General features: G+C 54.1%; 1 protein-coding gene across 1 annotated transcript in view; it reads right to left on the bottom strand.

The window, feature by feature from the left end:
• LOC115120420 (integrin alpha-9-like) overlaps positions 1-18858 on the bottom strand; it is a 224493-nt gene that overhangs the window by 201267 nt on the left and 4368 nt on the right. The window contains exons 2-3 of the mRNA XM_065012599.1: positions 10850-10977; positions 4412-4518 (exon numbers count right to left, since the gene is read on the bottom strand). Of these exons, the coding sequence (XP_064868671.1) occupies positions 4412-4518; positions 10850-10977 (235 nt within the window). The remainder of the gene's footprint in view (positions 1-4411; positions 4519-10849; positions 10978-18858) is intronic.

Here is an 18858-nt window from a genome sequence, read left to right as displayed (position 1 = left end):
GGCCAGGCTTCATGGCCATGGAATGTCCACCCGGGCCAGAGACAGGCTTGAAGGCACTGTAACATACCCCAGGGCCAGGCTTCAGGGACATGGAATGTCCACCCGGGCCAGAGACAGGCTTGAAGGCACTGTAACGTACCCCAGGGCCAGGCTTCAGGGACATGGAATGTCCACCCGGGCCAGAGACAGGCTTGAAGGCACTGTAACGTACCCCAGGGCCAGGCTTCAGGGACATGGAATGTCCACCCGGGCCAGAGACAGGCTTGAAGGCACTGTAACGTACCCCAGGGCCAGAGAGGCTTCATGGCCATGGAATGTCCACCCGGGCCAGAGACAGGCTTGAAGGCACTGTAATGTACCCCAGGGCCAGGCTTCAGGGACATGGAATGTCCCCCAGAGCCAGAAGCAGGCTTCAGGGAACTGTAATGTCTCCCAGGGCCAGAGACAGGCTTCAAGGCCATGTAATGTCCCCCAGAGGCAGGCTTCAGGGCCATGGGATGTCCCCCAGAGGCAGGCTTCAGGGCCATGGAATGTCCCCCAGAGGCAGGCATCAGGGCCATGGAATGTCCCCCAGGGCCAGAGGCAGGCTTGAAGGCACTGTAATGTACCCCAGGGCCAGGCTTCAGGGACATGGAATGTCCCCCAGAGCCAGAAGCAGGCTTCAGGGCCATGAAATGTCCCCCAGGCAGGCATCAGGGCTATGGAATGTCCCCCAGGCAGGCATCAGGGCCATGGAATGCCCCCAGGGCCAGAGGCAGGCTTCAGGGCCATGGAAAGTCCCCCAGGGCCAGAGGCAGGCTTCAGGGCCATGGAATGTCCCACAGGGCCAGAGGCAGGCATTAGGGCCAAAGAGAGAGGCTTGGATCCTTCATCACCCGCTGCAGGAGTTCAAAAAACACTTCAAAAAAGTAAGGTTAGAAGACCACCGTGGAGGGGCCAGGGACTGAAGCCTAAACATACCCAGCCAGCTGCCCTCTGATTTTTTACAATAGTTTTATTATTGCACCTTTATTTAACCAGGTAGGCCAGTTGAGATCAAGTTCTCATTTACAACTGCGACCTGGCAAAGATAATGCAAAGCAGTGTGACAAACACAACACACAGAGTTACACATGGGATAAACAAACATACAGTCAATAACACAATAGAAAAAGTCTATATACAGTGTGTGCAAATGAGGTAAGATTAGGGAGGTAAGGCAATAAATAGGCCGTAGTGGCGAAGTAATTACAATTTAGCAATTAAACACTAGAGTGATAGATGTGCAGAAGATGAATGTGCACATTCAATGAAGTAGAGATACTGAGGTCAAAAGGAGCAAAAAAATAAATAACAATATGGGGATGAGGTAGTTGGATGGGCTATTTACAGGTGCAGTGATATGTGAGTAGTTCTGACAGCTGGTGCTTAAAGCTAGTGAGGGAGATATGAATCTCCAGCTTCAGTGATTTTTGCAATTCATTCCAGACATTGGTAGCAGAGAACTGGAAGGCGGCCAAAGGAGGAGTTGGCTTTGGGGGTGACCGGTGAAATATACCTGCTGGAGCGCATGATACGGGTGGGTGCTGCTATGGTGACCAGTGAGCTGAGATAAGGCAGGGCTTCACCTAGTAAAGACTTATAGATGACCTGGAGCCAGTGGGTTTGGCGACGAATATGAAACGAGGACCAGCCAACGAGAGCATACAGTTCGCAGTGGTGGGTGGTATATGGGGCTTTGATGACAAAACGGATAGCACTGTGATGCACTGCATCCAATTTGCTGAGTAGAGTGTTGGAGGTTATTTTGTAAATTACATCGCCGATGTCAAGGATCGGTAGGATAGTCAGATTTACGAGGGTATGTTTGGCAGCATGAGTGAAGGATGCATTGTTGGGAAATAGGAAGCCGATTCTAGATTTAATTTTGGATTGGAGATGTTAATTGTGAGTCTGGAAGGAGAGTTTACAGTCTAACCAGACACCTAGGCATTTGTAGTTGTTCACATATTCTAAGTCAGAACCGTCCAGAGTAGTGATGCTGGACTGGCGGGTAGGTGCGGCAGCGATCGGTTGAAGAGCATGCATTTAGTTTTACTAGCATTTAAGAGCAGTTGGAGGCCACGGAAGGAGAGTTGTATGGCATTGAAGTTCGTCTGGTGGTTAGTTACCACAGTGTCCAAAGAAGGGCCAGAGGTATACAGAATGGTGTTGTCTGCATAGAGGTGGATCAGAGAATCAACAGCAGCAAGAGCGACATCACTGATGTATACAGAGAAAAGAGTCGGCCCGAGAATTGAACCCTGTGGCACCCCCATAGAGACTTCCAGAGGTCCGTACAACATGGCCTCCGATTTGACACACTGAACTCTGTCTGAGAAGTAGTTGGTGAACCAGGCGAGGCAGTCATTTGAGAAACCAAGGCTGTTGAATTAGCCGATAAGAATGTGGTGATTGACAGAGTAGAAAGCCTTGGCCAGGTCGATGAATACGGCTACACAGTGTCTTTTATTGATGGCGGTTATGATATCGTTTAGAACCTTGAGCATGGCCGAGGTGCACCCATGACCAGCTCGGAAACCAGATTGCACAGCGGAGAAGGTACGGTGGGATTCGAAATGGTCGGTAATCTGTTTGTTAACTTGGCTTTCGAAGACCTTAGAAAGGCAGGGTAGGATAGATACAGTGGGGCAAAAAAGTATTTAGTCAACCACCAATTGTGCAAGTTCTCCCACTTAAAAAGATGAGAGAGGCCTGTAATTTTCATCATAGGGACACTTCAACTATGACAGACAAAATGAGAAACAAAAATCCAGAAAATCACATTGTAGGATTTTTAATGAATTTATTTGCAAATTATGGTGGAAAATAAGTATTTGGTCACCTACAAACAAGCAAGATTTCTGGCTCTCACAGACCTGTAACTTCTTCTTTAAGAGTCTTAATATAGCTGTCGAGACGCCTCTTGGACCTAGACTTGGCGCTCCGGTACTGCTTGCCATGCGGTAGCAGAGAGAACAGTCTATGACTAGGGTGGCTGAAGTCTTTGACGATCTTTAGGGCATTCCTCTGACACTAGAAGTCCTGGATGGCAGGAAGCTTTGCCCCATGTACTTTGTGATGTACTGGGCCGTACGGACTACCTCGTAGTGCCTTGCGGTCAGAGGCCGAGCAGTTGCCATAACAGGCAGTGATGCAACCAGTCAAGATGCTCTCGATGGTGCAGCTGTAGAACCTTTTGAGGATTTGAGGACCCCTGCCAAATCTTTTCAGTCTCATGCCCTCCTCACAACTGTGTTGGTGTGTTTGGATGTGGACACCAAGGAACTTGAAGCTCTCAACCTGCTCCACTACAGCCCCGTCGATGAGAATGGGGGCGTGCTCGTTCCTCCTTTTCCTGTAGTCCACAATCATCTCTTTTGTCTTGATCATGTTGAGGGAGAGGTTGATGTCCTGGCACCACACGGCCAGGTCTCTGATCTCTTCCCGGTGAAACACCTACCTACTGTTGTGTCATCAGCAAACTTAATGATGGTGTTGGAGTCGTGCCTGGTCATGCAGTCATGAGTGAACAGGGAGTACAGGAAGGGACTGAGCACGCACCCCTGAGGGGTCCCTGTGTTCAAATCAAATCAAATGTATTTATATAGCCCTTCGTACATCAGCTGATATCTCAAAGTGCTATACAGAAACCCAGCCTAAAACCCCAAACAGCAAGCAATGCAGGTGTAGAAGCACGGTGGCTTGGAAAAACTCCCTAGAAAGGCCAAAACCTAGGAAGAAACCTAGAGAGGAACCAGACTATGAGGGGTGGCCAGTCCTCTTCTGGCTGTGCCGGGTGGAGATTATAACAGAACATGGCCAAGATGTTCAAATGTTCATAAATGACAAGCATGGTCAAATAATAGGTCTGGGACAGGTAGCACGTCCGGTGAACAGGTCAGGATTCCATAGCCGCAGGCTGTGTTGAGGATCAGCATGGCGTATGTGTTGTTACCTACCCTTAACACCTGAGAGCGGCCCTTCAGGAAGTCCAGGATCCAGTTGCAGAGGGAGGTGTTTAGTCCCAGGATCCTTAGCTTAATGATGAGCTTTGAGGGCACTATGGTTTTGAGCTGAGCTGCAGTCAATGAATAGTATTTTCACAAAGGTGTTCCTTTTGTCCAGGTGTGAAAGGGCAGTGTGGAGTGCAATAGAGATTGCATCATCTGTGGATCTGTTGGTGCGGTGTGCAAATTGGAGTGGGTCTCGGGTTTCTTGGATAATGGCGTTGATGTGGGCCATGACCAGCCTTTCAAAGCACTTCATGGCTACAGACGTGAGTGCTATGGGTACAATGTAAGGGAATGTGCAAGTATAGACTTCTGGACACACAGATGAAACGGATGATTCAAACAGATGTACAGGGCTGTACTGTGACCTTTGAACTCACCAGTATTTTGCCATTGGGTTTGTCCTGCCGGGCGAGGCTGACCCCCATCCACTCATCATCCCTGTCTCCCTGGCACGTCTTCCCACAAGACTCCCGGGGCTTATTCCCTGCAGGAGCGGGACAGAAGTGTTAACAATGACTGTTATATGGCGTTACAAAGAGGATGACTTTCCCATTCTCCGGGAGCCGACAGATGGAAGGGTTACCTAGAGACAGTCTCTAATACAGTTCTAAATACTAGTTGAAGTTGATCTTTGATCTTTTGTAGATGTAGCGGAAGTGGTTTGGTGAACTTTGTTCCTATGATCAGTGATCTTGCTTGATATCTGAGGACTTGTGTTAGCTGCCCTTAGATAATGCCTTGGCTTTAGCTCATCCATTGAACAAAGTCTTAAGGCATAGGTTCAACCCTGGTTTAAGTGAGGTTTACTGTTGAACAGTCTGACAATTTCAGGCCATGGACTGAATACCAATCAGTGTTGACAAGCCCATGTAGTGTGTGTGTCAAATTAAAATAAAATGTTATTTGTCACATGCGACGAATACAACAGGTGTAGGTAGACCTTAGTGAAATGCTTACTTTACAAGCCCTTAACCAACAATGCAGTTTTAAGAAAATAGAGTTAAGAAAATATTAACTTAACAAACTAAAGTTTTAAAAAAATAGAACAAAAAAGTAACACAATAAAAAAACAATACTGAGGCCATATACGACAAAACCTTTTCCCCCTCAGGAGACTGAAAAGATTTAGCATGGGTCCTCAGATCCTCAAAAGGTTCTACAGGTGCACCATCGAGAGCATCCTGACTTGTTGCATCACTGCCTGGTATGGCAACTGCTCGGCCCCTGACCGCAAGGCACTACAGAGGGTAATGTGAACGGCCCAGTACATCACTGGGGCCAAGCTTTCTGCCATCCAAGACCTCTATACCAGGCGGTGTCAGAGGAAGGCCCTAAAAATGGTCAGACTCCAGCCACCCTAGTCATAGACTGTTCTCTCTGCTACCTTACGGCAAGCGGTACCGGAGAGCCAAGTCTAGGTCAAAGAGGCTTCTAAACAGCTTCTACTCCCAAGCCATAAGACTTCTGAACACCTAAACAAATGTCTACCCAGAATATTTGCATTGGCCCTCCTCCCCCTCTTTTCCACCACTGCTACTCTCTGTTATCATCTATGCATAGTCACTTTAATAACTCTACCTTCATGTATATATTACCTTAACTAATCGGTGCCCCCCCCCCCCCCCCCCCCACACACACACACACACCGACTCTGTACCACTACCCCCCTGTATATAGTCTCGCTGTTGTTGTTTTTACTGCTGCTCTTTAATTACTTGTTACTTTTATTTCTTATTTGTATTTGTTTTTTTAAACTGCATTGTTGGTTAAGGGCGTGCAAGTAAGCATTTCACTGTAAGGTTTGAAATAGCACCATAGTGCATTACTTTTAACCAGAGATCTATGTAGGGAATAGGGTGCCATTCGAGATAGAGTTGCAGTTAGGTCATCCTATCCTGTTTAATCATTACAGAGTGTGTAGCAGACCTCTATGCCAAAGGAGCTCCCCAATTATTTCACTTTTGCTAACAGATAAAAGTGGCTTCGAAAACGAAACATCCCTTTAAAGGTGCGGAGCTAAATTTTGACTGGTTTCTAGGCCTCTAATTGCATTGGATGTCAACTTTAAGCAATTCTTAAATCTTAATGAAGATCAAAAAGACCCAAGGGATGTCTGAGAAAGGAGTAAGACTGTCTCCATCCCAAATGGCAAAGTGAACTACATTTGACCAGGGCCCATAAGGACATAGGGGGCCATTTGTGATGCAGCCTCAGACATAAAAACATGAGTTGCCATGAAGACATAAGCCTGTAAACAGCAGTAAGAAAAGGAACACACTTATTCACTTTAACAAGAATGCACTAAACTGGCAAATAAAGTGGATTAGGATCTGTTGGGTGAATTCAAAGGCATCACACGAGGAATTGTGCAATCAAGGCGCTGCTTTACAGAGTCTGAATCCAACGAATAACTTTAGAAAAAAGCAGTGGGGATCTCTCTCTCTCATCATGGGTACCAACAACCCTTAAATGGTTCAGTTCCTCTGCCTCCCGTCTCAGATGGCAGGCTGTGTCTCTAATGGCACCCTTCGCCCTATAGTGCACTACTTTTGACCAGGCACCATAAGGCTCTGTTGAAAAGTAGTGCACTAGGCTATATAGGAAAGAGGGTGCCATTAGAGACGCGCACACATTTACTAGAGCAATTAGTGTAAATAAGTATAGTTATAACTGAGGCTACTTCCAGAGTTCATCGCTAATATTTTCTCTGAGACAACCTGGGGCTGAACTCCCTCTGTCTGGCGTGATTCATAGTAGCCCTCTCTCCCTCTTGGTGTGTGTGTGAATGTGTATGAGAGAGAGGGAGAGAGACGGGGAGAGAGAGACAGTGAAACAGAGAGACCAGCGATACAGAGAGACAGAGGGGCAGAGACAGGGAGATGAGAGACACAGAGAGACCAGAGATACAGAGAGACTAGAGAGACAGAGAGACGAGAGACGAGAGACAGAGAGACAGAGAGACCAGAGAGACAGAGAGACAGAGAGACCAGAGAGACAGAGAGACCAGAGAGACTAGAGGGACAGAGAGACCAGAGAGACTAGAGGGACAGAGAGACCAGAGAGACTAGAGGGACAGAGAGACCAAAGAGACAGAGAGACCAACGAGACTAGAGGGACAGAGAGACCAAAGATACAGAGAGACCAGATAGACTAGAGGGACAGAGAGACCAAAGAGACAGAGAGACTGAGAGACCAGAGAGACCGAGACCAAAGAGACAGAGAGACCAGAGAGACAGAGAGACTAGAGGGACAGAGAGACCAAAGATACAGAGAGACCAGATAGACTAGAGGGACAGAGAGACCAGAGAGACAGAGAGACCAGAGAGACCGAGACCAAAGAGACAGAGAGACCAGAGAGACAGATGGGCAGAGACAGCGAGACAACGATGCAGAGACCAGAGAGACAGTGGGGGGGGAGAGACAGAGAGACGGGTGGGGAAGAGACCAGAGAGGCCAGAGAGACAGAGAGACCAGAGAAACAGAGAGACCAGAGAGACTAGAGGGACAGGGAGACCAAAGAGACAGAGATACCAGAGAGACAGAGAGACCAGAGAGACCAGAGAGACCAGAGAGACCAAAGAGACAGAGAGACCAGAGAGACAGAGAGACCAGAGAGACTAGAGGGACAGGGAGACCAAAGGGACAGAGAGACCAGAGAGACCAGAGAGACAGAGAGACCAAAGAGACAGAGTGACCAGAGAGACAGAGAGACAAAGAGACCAGAGAGACAGAGAAACAGAGAGACCAGAGAGACAGAGAGACCAAAGAGACAGAGAGATCAGAGAGACTAGAGGGACAGAGAGACCAAAGAAACAGAGAGACCAGAGAGACAGAGAGACCAAAGAGACAGAGAGACCAGAGAGACAGAGGGGCAGATGGGCAGAGACAGCGAGACAACGAGGCAGAGACCAGAGAGACAGAGGGGGAGAGAGACAGAGAGACAGGTGGGGAAGAGACCAGAGGGACCAGAGAGTCTAGAGAGACAGAGACACCAGAGAGACAGAGAGATCAGAGAGACCAAAGAGACTAGAGAGACTAGGAGAGACTGAGAGACCAGAGAGACAGAGAGACCAAAGAGACAGAGAGACCAGAGAGACAGAGAGACCAGAGAGACAGAGGGGCAGATGTGCAGAGACAGACAGACAATGGGGCAGATGGGCAGAGACAACGAGGCAGAGACCAGAGAGAAAGACGGGGAGAGAGACAGGTGGGGAAGAGACCAGAGAGACCAGCGAGACAGAGGGGGAGAGAGGCAGAGATACCAGAGAGGCAGAGAGACCAGAGAGACTAGAGAGACAGAGAGACCAAAGAGACAGAGAGACCAGAGAGACAGAGGGGCAGATGGGCAGAGACAGACAGACAATGGGGCAGATGGGCAGAGACAGCGGGCAGAGACCAGAGAGACAGAGGGGGAGAGAGACAGAGAGACAGGTGGGGAAGAGACCAGAGACCAGAGAGACAGAGGGGGAGAGAGGCAGAGAGCCCAGAGAGACAGAGGGGGAGAGAGACAGAGAGACCAGAGAGACAGAGGGGGAGAGACCAGAGAGACCAGAGAGACAGAGGGGGAGAGACCAGAGAGACAGAGGGGGAGAGACAGAGAGACAGGTGGGGAAGACACAGAGAGACCAGAGAGACAGAGGGGGAGAGACAGAGAGACCAGAGAGACAGAGGGGGAGACACAGAGAGACCAGATAGAGGGGGAGACACAGGGGGGAGACACAGAGAGACAGAGGGGGGGAGAGGGCACTGCAACAAGGCCCCAAGTTTCTCCTGACACTTTGTTTAATAACGTATGTCATGTTGGTGACAGTGAGGAGTAAGTAGGGGTTTCTATTAAACCCACATAAACCTTCTCTCTCGACCACAAGAAAAGGAACTGCAGGAAATGTCTTCGGCTCAAACTTTCTGGCATAACCACTTGGAAAATATTAGTTAAAACAATCATATCTATCAAAATATTTTGGAACTTCTGGCACCTCGACATCATTATGTTAAATGGGGGATGAAGTACGTGAAACAGCTTTTTCCTGCAATCTATAGCAAAAATCACTATGCATAATTCTATGTAAAAAAACATGTAAGATTGTTAAACAAGCAACTCTAACTGGCTTGGTAGCTAGTTATAAGGTTGGGAGATAGATTCCCCATCTAGCTGGCAAGCTTAAAACTACTTCATAAAATTGCTGGTCCAGTCAGTGTTCCCCCTTCACAAAATACAGCTGACAGATGTTTTTATAAATAAATTATGATCAAATTTGGGTTTAAAAATTAAGTTTAGTAATTAATGAGAAATCTGAAAAATTCTAAAACAAGACAAATCTGAGGGGGCACATGCCTTTGTGTCCCCTACTGGCATGACGCCTGGTCCTGGATTAGTATAATGTGTGGTTGTTCAGTGGTTCTCCGTAAGGCTCTGGTCCTAGGGTTAATATAATGTGTGGTTGTTCAGTGGTTCTCCGTAAGGCTCTGGTCCTAGGGTTAATATAATGTGTGGTTATTCAGTGGTTCTCCGTAAAGGCTCTGGTCCTAGGGTTAATATAATGTGTGGTTGTTCAGTGGTTCTCTGTAAGGCTCTGGTCCTAGGGTTAATATAATGTGTGGTTATTCAGTGGTTCTCCGTAAAGGCTCTGGTCCTAGGGTTAATATAATGTGTGGTTGTTCAGTGGTTCTCTGTAAGGCTCTGGTCCTAGGGTTAATATAATGTGTGGTTGTTCAGTGGTTCTCCGTAAGGCTCTGGTCCTAGGGTTAATATAATGTGTGGTTGTTCAGTGGTTCTCCGTAAGGCTCTGGTCCTAGGGTTAATATAATGTGGTTGTTCATAGAGCTCTGGTCCTATGTGTGGTTGTTCAGTGGTTCTCCGTAAAGGCTCTGGTCCTAGGGTTAATATAATGTGTGGTTGTTCAGTGGTTCTCCGTAAGGCTCTGGTCCTAGGGTTAGTATAATGTGTGGTTGTTCAGTGGTTCTCCGTAAGTCTCTGGTCCTAGGGTTAATATAATGTGTGGTTGTTCAGTGGTTCTCCGTAAAGACTCTGGTCCTAGGGTTAATATAATGTGTGGTTGTTCAGTGGTTCTCCGTAAGGCTCTGGTCCTAGGGTTAGTATAATGTGTGGTTGTTCAGTGGTTCTCCGTAAGGCTCTGGTCCTAGGGTTAGTATAATGTGTGGTTGTTCAGTGGTTCTCCGTAAAGGCTCTGGTCCTAGGGTTAGTATAATGTGTGGTTGTTCAGTGGTTCTCCGTAAAAGCTCTGGTCCTAGGGTTAGTATAATGTGTGGTTGTTCAGTGGTTCTCCGTAAAGGCTCTGGTCCTAGGGTTAATATAATGTGTGGTTGTTCAGTGGTTCTCCGTAAAGGCTCTGGTCCTAGGGTTAATATAATGCGTGGTTGTTCAGTGGTTCTCCGTAAGGCTCTGGTCCTAGGGTTAGTATAATGTGTGGTTGTTCAGTGGTTCTCTGTAAGGCTCTGGTCCTAGGGTTAGTATAATGTGCGGTTGATCAGTGGTTCTCTGTAAGGCTCTGGTCCTAGGGTTAATATAATGTGTGGTTGTTCAGTGGTTCTCCGTAAGGCTCTGGTCCTAGAGTGAGTATAATGTGTGGTTGTTCAGTGGTTCTCTGTAAGGCTCTGGTCCTAGGGTTAGTATAATGTGTGGTTGTGCAGTGGTTCTCCGTAAGGCTCTGGTCCTAGAGTGAGTATAATGTGTGGTTGTTCAGTGGTTCTCTGTAAGGCTCTGGTCCTAGGGTTAGTATAATGTATGGTTGTTCAGTGGTTCTCCGTAAGGCTCTGGTCCCTGGTGACTGTGTGTTTCATGGTTCAGTACGGACCTCGGCCCAGGTTCATCTCCGTGCAGCGTCTCTCTGGGTTGCTGTGGACACGGCACTTGAACACGGCTCCCGGGGTGTGAAGTGAGCTGCTGTAGGAAGAGTTGGCCTTGGGGGCCCCTACCAGAACCCTGTAGACAGAAAGAAACATAGTGTAAACTTTACACATCCGGTCACAGCAGTCAGTCACATAATTAAGAAGAAGAAGAGTTGGCCTTGGGCCCCTACCAACACCCCGTAGACAGAGACAACGGGCCCCTACCAGCACCCCGTAGACAGAGACAACGGGCCCCTACCAGCACCCCATAGACAGAGACAACGGGCCCCTAACCGGAACCCCGTAGACAGAGACAACGGGCCCCTACCAGCACCCCGTAGATAGAGACAACGGGTCCCTACCAGCACCCCGTAGACAGAGACAACGGGCCCCTACCAGCACCCCGTAGACAGAGACAACGGGCCCCTACCAGCACCCCGTAGACAGAGACAACGGGCCCCTACCAGCACCCCTTAGACAGAGACAACGGGCCCCTACCAGCTTGGTAGCTAGACAGAGACATTGGGCCCTCTACCAGCACCCCGTAGACAGAGACAACGGGCCCCTACCAGCACCCCGTAAAGACAGAGACAACGGGCTTCTACCAGCACCCCGTAGACAGAGACAACGGGCCCCTACCAGCACCCCGTAGACAGAGACAACGGGCCCCCACCAGCACCCCGTAGAGACAACGGGCCCCTACCAGGACCCCGTAGACAGAGACAACGGGCCCCTACCAGCACCCCCTAGAGACAACGGGCCCCTACCAGCACCCCGTAGACAGAGACAACGGGCCCCTACCAGCACCCCGTAGACAGAGACAACGGGCCCCTACCAGCACCCCGTAGACAGAGACAACGGGCCCCTACCAGCACCCCGTAGACAGAGACAACGGGCCCCTACCAGCACCCCATAGACAGAGACAACGGGCCCCTAACCGGAACCCCGTAGACAGAGACAACGGGCCCCTACCAGCACCCTGTAGATAGAGACAACGGGCCCCTACCAGCACCCCGTAGACAGAGACAACGGGCCCCGACTAGCACCCCGTAGACAGAGACAACGGGCCCCTACCAGCACCCCGTAGACAGAGACAACGGGCCCCTACCAGCACCCCGTAGACAGAGACAACGGGCCCCTACCAGCGCCCCGTAGACAGAGACAACGGGCCCCTACCAGCACCCCGTAGACAGAGACAACGGGCCCCTACCAGTACCCCGTAGACAGAGACAACGGGCCCCTACCAGCACCCCGTAGACAGAGACAACAGGCCCCTACCAGCACCCCGTAGAGACAACTGTGACCTACCAGCACTGCCTAGAGACAACGGGCCCCTACCAGCACCCCGTAGACAGAGACAAGGGGCCCCTACAAGCACCCCGTAGACAGAGACAACGGGCCCTGACTAGCACCCCTAGAGACAACGGGCCCCTACCAGCACCCGTGAGACAGAGACAACGGGCCCCTACCAGCACCCGTAGGACAGAGACAATGGGCCCTACCAGCACCACGTAGACAGAGACAACGGGCCCCGACTAGCACCCCATAGAGACAACGGGCCCCTACCAGCACCCCGTAGACAGAGACAACGGGCCCCTACCAGCACCCCGTAGACAGAGACAGCGGGCCCCTACTAGCACTCCGGAGACAACGGGTACCAGCACATAATTAGACAGAGACAACGGGCCCCTACCAGCACCCCGTAGACAGAGACAACGGGCCCCTACCAGCACCCGTAGACAGAGACAACGGGCCCCTACCAGCACCCCGTAGACAGAGACAACGGGCCCCTACCAGCACCCCATAGATAGAGACAACGGGCCCCTACCAGCACCCCGTAGACAGAGACAACGGGCCCCTACCAGCATCCCATAGCCAGAGACAACGGGCCCCTACCAGCACCCCGTAGACAGAGACAACGGGCCCCTACCAGCACCCCTCAGACAGAGACAACCCCGACTAGCACCCCATAGAGACAACGGGCCCCTACCAGCACCCCGTAGACAGAGACAACGGGCCCCTACCAGCACCCCGTAGACAGAGACAACGGGCCCCTACCAGCACCACGTAGACAGAGACAATGGGCCCCTACCAACACCCCGTAGACAGAGACAACGGGCCCCTACCAGCACCCCATAGATAGAGACAACGGGCCCCTACCAGCACCCCGTAGACAGAGACAACGGGCCCCTACCAGCATCCCATAGCCAGAGACAACGGGCCCCTACCAGCACCCCGTAGACAGAGACAACGGGCCCCTACCAGCACCCCGTAGACAGAGACAACGGGCCCCGACTAGCACCCCATAGAGACAACGGGCCCCTACCAGCACCCCGTAGACAGAGACAACGGGCCCCTACCAGCACCACGTAGACAGAGACAATGGGCCCCTACCAGCACCCGTAGACAGAGACAACGGGCCCCTACCAGCACCCCGTAGACAGAGACAACGGGCCCCTACCAGCACCCGTAGACAGAGACAACGGGCCCCTACCAGCACCCCGTAGACAGAGACAACGGGCCCCTACCAGCACCACGTAGACAGAGACAACGGGCCCTACCAGCACCCGTAGACAGAGACAACGGGCCCCTACCAGCACCCGTAGACAGAGACAACGGGCCCTACTAGCACCCCGTAGACAGAGACAACGGGCCCCTACCAGCACCCCGTAGACAGAGACAACGGGCCCCTACCAGCACCCGTAGACAGAGACAACGGGCCCCTACCAGCACCACGTAGACAGAGACAACGGGCCCCTACCAGCACCCAGACAGAGACAACGGGCCCCTACCAGCACCCCGTAGTCAGAGACAACGGGCCCCTACCAGCCCTGACAGAGACAACGGGCCCCTACCAGCACCCCGTAGACAGAGACAACAGGCCCCTACCAGCACCCCGTAGAGACAACTGTGCCCTACCAGCACTGCCTAGAGACAACGGGCCCCTACCAGCACCCCGTAGACAGAGACAAGGGGCCCCTACCAGCACCCTGTAGACAGAGACAACGGGCCCCGACTAGCACCCCATAGAGACAACGGGCCCCTACCAGCACCCCGTAGACAGAGACAACGGGCCCCTACCAGCACCCCGTAGACAGAGACAATGGGCCCCTACCAGCACCACGTAGACAGAGACAACGGGCCCCGACTAGCACCCCATAGAGACAACGGGCCCCTACCAGCACCCCGTAGACAGAGACAACGGGCCCTACCAGCACCCCGACAGACAGAGACAACGGGCCCCTACTAGCACCCCGTAGAGACAACGGGCCCCTACCAGCACCCCGTAGACAGAGACAACGGGCCCCTACCAGCACCCCGTAGACAGAGACAATGGGCCCCTACCAGCACCACGTAGACAGAGACAATGGGCCCCTACCAGCACCCTGTAGACAGAGACAACGGGCCCCTACCAGCACCCCGTAGACAGAGACAACGGGCCCCTACCAGCACCCCGTAGACAGAGACAACGGGCCCCTACCAGCATCCCGTAGCCACAGACAACGGGCCCCTACCAGCACCCCGTAGACAGAGACAACGGGCCCCTACCAGCACCCCGTAGACAGAGACAACGGGCCCCGACTAGCACCCCATAGAGACAACGGGCCCCTACCAGCACCCCATAGACAGAGACAACGGGCCCCTACCAGCACCCCGTAGACAGAGACAACGGGCCCCTACCAGCACCACGTAGACAGACAACGGGCCCCTACCAGCACCACGTAGACAGAGACAACGGGCCCCTACCAGCACCCGTAGACAGAGACAACGGGCCCCTACCAGCACCAACGCCCCTACCAGCACAGAGACAACGGGCCCCTACCAGCACCCGTAGACAGAGACAACGGGCCCCTACCAGTACCCCGTAGACAGAGACAACGGGCCCCTACCAGCACCCCGTAGAGACAACTGTGCCCTACCAGCACTGCCTAGAGACAAAGGGCCCCTACCAGCACAACAGAGACAACAGGCCCCTACCAGCACCCCAGAGACAACTGTGCCCTACCAGCACTGCCTAGAGACAACGGGCCCCTACCAGCACCCCGTAGACAGAGACAAGGGGCCCCTACCAGCACCCCAGAGACAGAGACAACGGGCCCCTACCAGCACCCCGTAGACAGAGACAAAAGGGCCCCTACCAGCCCGTAGACAGAGACAACGGGCCCCTACCAGCACCCTCAGACAGAGACAACGGGCCCTACCAGCACCCCGTAGAGACAACGGGCCCCTACCAGCACCCCGTAGACAGAGACAACGGGCCCCTACCAGCACCCGTAGACAGAGACAACGGGCCCCTACCAGCACCCCGTAGACAGAGACAACGGGCCCCTACCAGCACCCGTAGACAGAGACAACGGGCCCCTACCAGCACCCCTGTGCCCTACCAGACAGAGACAACGGGCCCCTACCAGCACCCCACCAGCACAGAGACAACGGGCCCCTACCAGCACCCGTGACAGAGACAACGGGCCCCTACCAGCACCCCGTAGACAGAGACAACGGGCCCCTACCAGCACCCCGTAGACAGAGACAACGGGCCCCTACCAGCACCCCGTAGACAGAGACAACGGGCCCCTACCAGCACCCCTACAGAGACAGCCCCTACCACACCCGTAGACAGAGACAACGGGCCCCTACCAGCACCCGTAGACAGAGACAACGGGCCCTACCAGCACCACGTAGACAGAGACAACGGGCCCCTACCAGCACCCCGTAGACAGAGACAACGGGCCCCTACCAGCACCCCCCATAGAGACAACGGGCCCCTACCAGCACAGAGAGACAACGGGCCCCTACCAGCACCCGTGAGACAGAGACAGAGACAACGGGCCCCTACCAGCACCCGTAGACAGAGACAACGGGCCCCTACCAGCACCCCGTAGACAGAGACAACGGGCCCCTACCAGCACCACGTAGACAGAGACAATGGGCCCCTACCAGCACCCCGTAGACAGAGACAACGGGCCCCTACCAGCACCCCATAGACAGAGACAACGGGCCCCTACCAGCACCCCGTAGACAGAGACAACGGGCCCCTACCAGCACCCCGTAGACAGAGACAACGGGCCCCGACTAGCACCCCATAGAGACAACGGGCCCCTACCAGCACCCCGTAGACAGAGACAACGGGCCCCTACCAGCACCCCGTAGACAGAGACAACGGGCCCCTACCAGCACCCCGTAGACAGAGACAACGGGCCCCTACCAGCACCATGTAGACAGAGACAACGGGCCCCTACCAGCACCACGTAGACAGAGACAACGGGCCCCTACCAGCACCCCGTAGACAGAGACAACGGGCCCCTACCAGCACCACGTAGACAGAGACAACGGGCCCCGACTAGCACCCCCATAGAGACAACGGGCCCCTACCAGCACCCCGTAGACAGAGACAACGGGCCCCTACCAGCACCCCGTAGACAGAGACAGCGGGCCCCTACTAGCACCCCGTAGAGACAACGGGCCCCTACCAGCACCCCGTAGACAGAGACAACGGGCCCCTACCAGCACCCCGTAGACAGAGACAACGGGCCCCTACCAGCACCACGTAGACAGAGACAATGGGCCCCTACCAGCACCCCGTAGACAGAGACAACGGGCCCCTACCAGCACCCCGTAGACAGAGACAACGGGCCCCTACCAGCACCCCGTAGACAGAGACAACGGGCCCCTACAGAGACAACGGGCCCCGACTAGCACCCCATAGAGACAACGGGCCCCTAGCAGCACCCCATAGACAGAGACAACGGGCCCCTACCAGCACCCGTAGACAGAGACAACGGGCCCCTACCAGCACCCCGTAGACAGAGACAACGGGCCCCTACCAGCACCCCGTAGAGACAACTGTGCCCTACCAGCACTGCCTAGAGACAACGGGCCCCTACCAGCACCCCGTAGACAGAGACAACAGGCCCCTACCAGCACCCCGTAGAGACAACTGTGCCCTACCAGCACTGCCTAGAGACAACGGGCCCCTACCAGCACCCCGTAGACAGAGACAAGGGGCCCCTACCAGCACCCCGTAGACAGAGACAACGGGCCCCGACTAGCACCCCATAGAGACAACGGGCCCCTACCAGCACCCCGTAGACAGAGACAACGGGCCCCTACCAGCACCCCGTAGACAGAGACAACGGGCCCCTACCAGCACCACGTAGACAGAGACAACGGGCCCCTACCAGCACCACGTAGACAGAGACAACGGGCCCCTACCAGCGCCCCGTAGACAGAGACAACGGGCCCTTACCAGCGCCCCGTAGACAGAGACAACGGGCCCCTACCAGCACCCCGTAGACAGAGACAACGGGCCCCTACCAGCACCCCGTAGACAGAGACAACGGGCCCCTACCAGTACCCCGTAGACAGAGACAATGGGCCCCTACCAGCACCCCGTAGAGACAACTGTGCCCTACCAGCACTGCCTAGAGACAAAGGGCCCCAACCAGCACCCCGTAGACAGAGACAACAGGCCCCTACCAGCACCCCGTAGAGACAACTGTGCCCTACCAGCACTGCCTAGAGACAACGGGCCCCTACCAGCACCCCGTAGACAGAGACAAGGGGCCCCTACCAGCACCCCGTAGACAGAGACAACGGGCCCCTACCAGCACCCCGTAGACAGAGACAACGGGCCCCTACCAGCACCCCGTAGACAGAGACAATGGGCCCCTACCAGCACCCCGTAGACAGAGACAACGGGCCCATATCAGCACCCCGTAGACAGAGACAACGGGCCCCTACCAGCACCCCGTAGACAGAGACAACGGGCCCCCACCAGCACCCTGTAGAGACAATGGGCCCCTACAAGCACCCCATAGACAGAGACAACGGGCCCCTACCAGCACCCCGTAGACAGACAACGGGCCCCTACCAGCACCCCGTAGACAGAGACAACGGGCCCCTACCAGCATCCCGTAGCCAGAGACAACGGGCCCCTACCAGCACCCCGTAGACAGAGACAACGGGCCCCTACCAGCACCCCGTAGACAGAGACAACGGGCCCCGACTAGCACCCCATAGAGACAACGGGCCCCTACCAGCACCCCGTAGACAGAGACAACGGGCCCCTACCAGCACCCCGTAGACAGAGACAACGGGCCCCTACCAGCACCACGTAGACAGAGACAACGGGCCCCTACCAGCACCACGTAGACAGAGACAACGGGCCCCTACCAGCACCCCGTAGACAGAGACAACGGGCCCCTACCAGCACCACGTAGACAGAGACAATGGGCCCCTACCAGCACCCCGTAGACAGAGACAACGGGCCCCTACCAGCACCCCATAGACAGAGACAACGGGCCCCTACCAGCACCCCGTAGACAGAGACAACGGGCCCCTACCAGCACCCCGTAGACAGAGACAACGGGCCCCGACTAGCACCCCATAGAGACAACGGGCCCCTAGCAGCACCCCATAGACAGAGACAACGGGCCCCTACCAGCACCCCGTAGACAGAGACAACGGGCCCCTACCAGCACCCCGTAGACAGAGACAACGGGCCCCTACCAGCACCCCGTAGAGACAACTGTGCCCTACCAGCACTGCCTAGAGACAACGGGCCCCTACCAGCACCCCGTAGACAGAGACAACAGGCCCCTACCAGCACCCCGTAGAGACAACTGTGCCCTACCAGCACTGCCTAGAGACAACGGGCCCCTACCAGCACCCCATAGACAGAGACAAGGGGCCCCTACCAGCACCCCGTAGACAGAGACAACGGGCCCCGACTAGCACATAGAGACAACGGGCCCCTACCAGCACCCCGTAGAGACAACGGGCCCCTACCAGCACCCGTAGACAGAGACAACGGGCCCCTACCAGCACCCGTAGACAGAGACAACGGGCCCCTACCAGCACCACGTAGACAGAGACAACGGGCCCTACCAGCACATGACAGAGACAACGGGCCCCTACCAGCGCCCCGTAGACAGAGACAACGGGCCCCTACCAGCACCCCGTAGACAGAGACAAC

This window comes from Oncorhynchus nerka, linkage group LG28 (assembly GCF_034236695.1).
Source record: "Oncorhynchus nerka isolate Pitt River linkage group LG28, Oner_Uvic_2.0, whole genome shotgun sequence".
Classification (NCBI taxonomy): Eukaryota; Metazoa; Chordata; class Actinopteri; order Salmoniformes; family Salmonidae; genus Oncorhynchus; species Oncorhynchus nerka.
The sequence above is the reverse complement of the archived record's forward strand: the minus strand, read 5'-3'. Positions and strand labels throughout refer to the sequence as shown.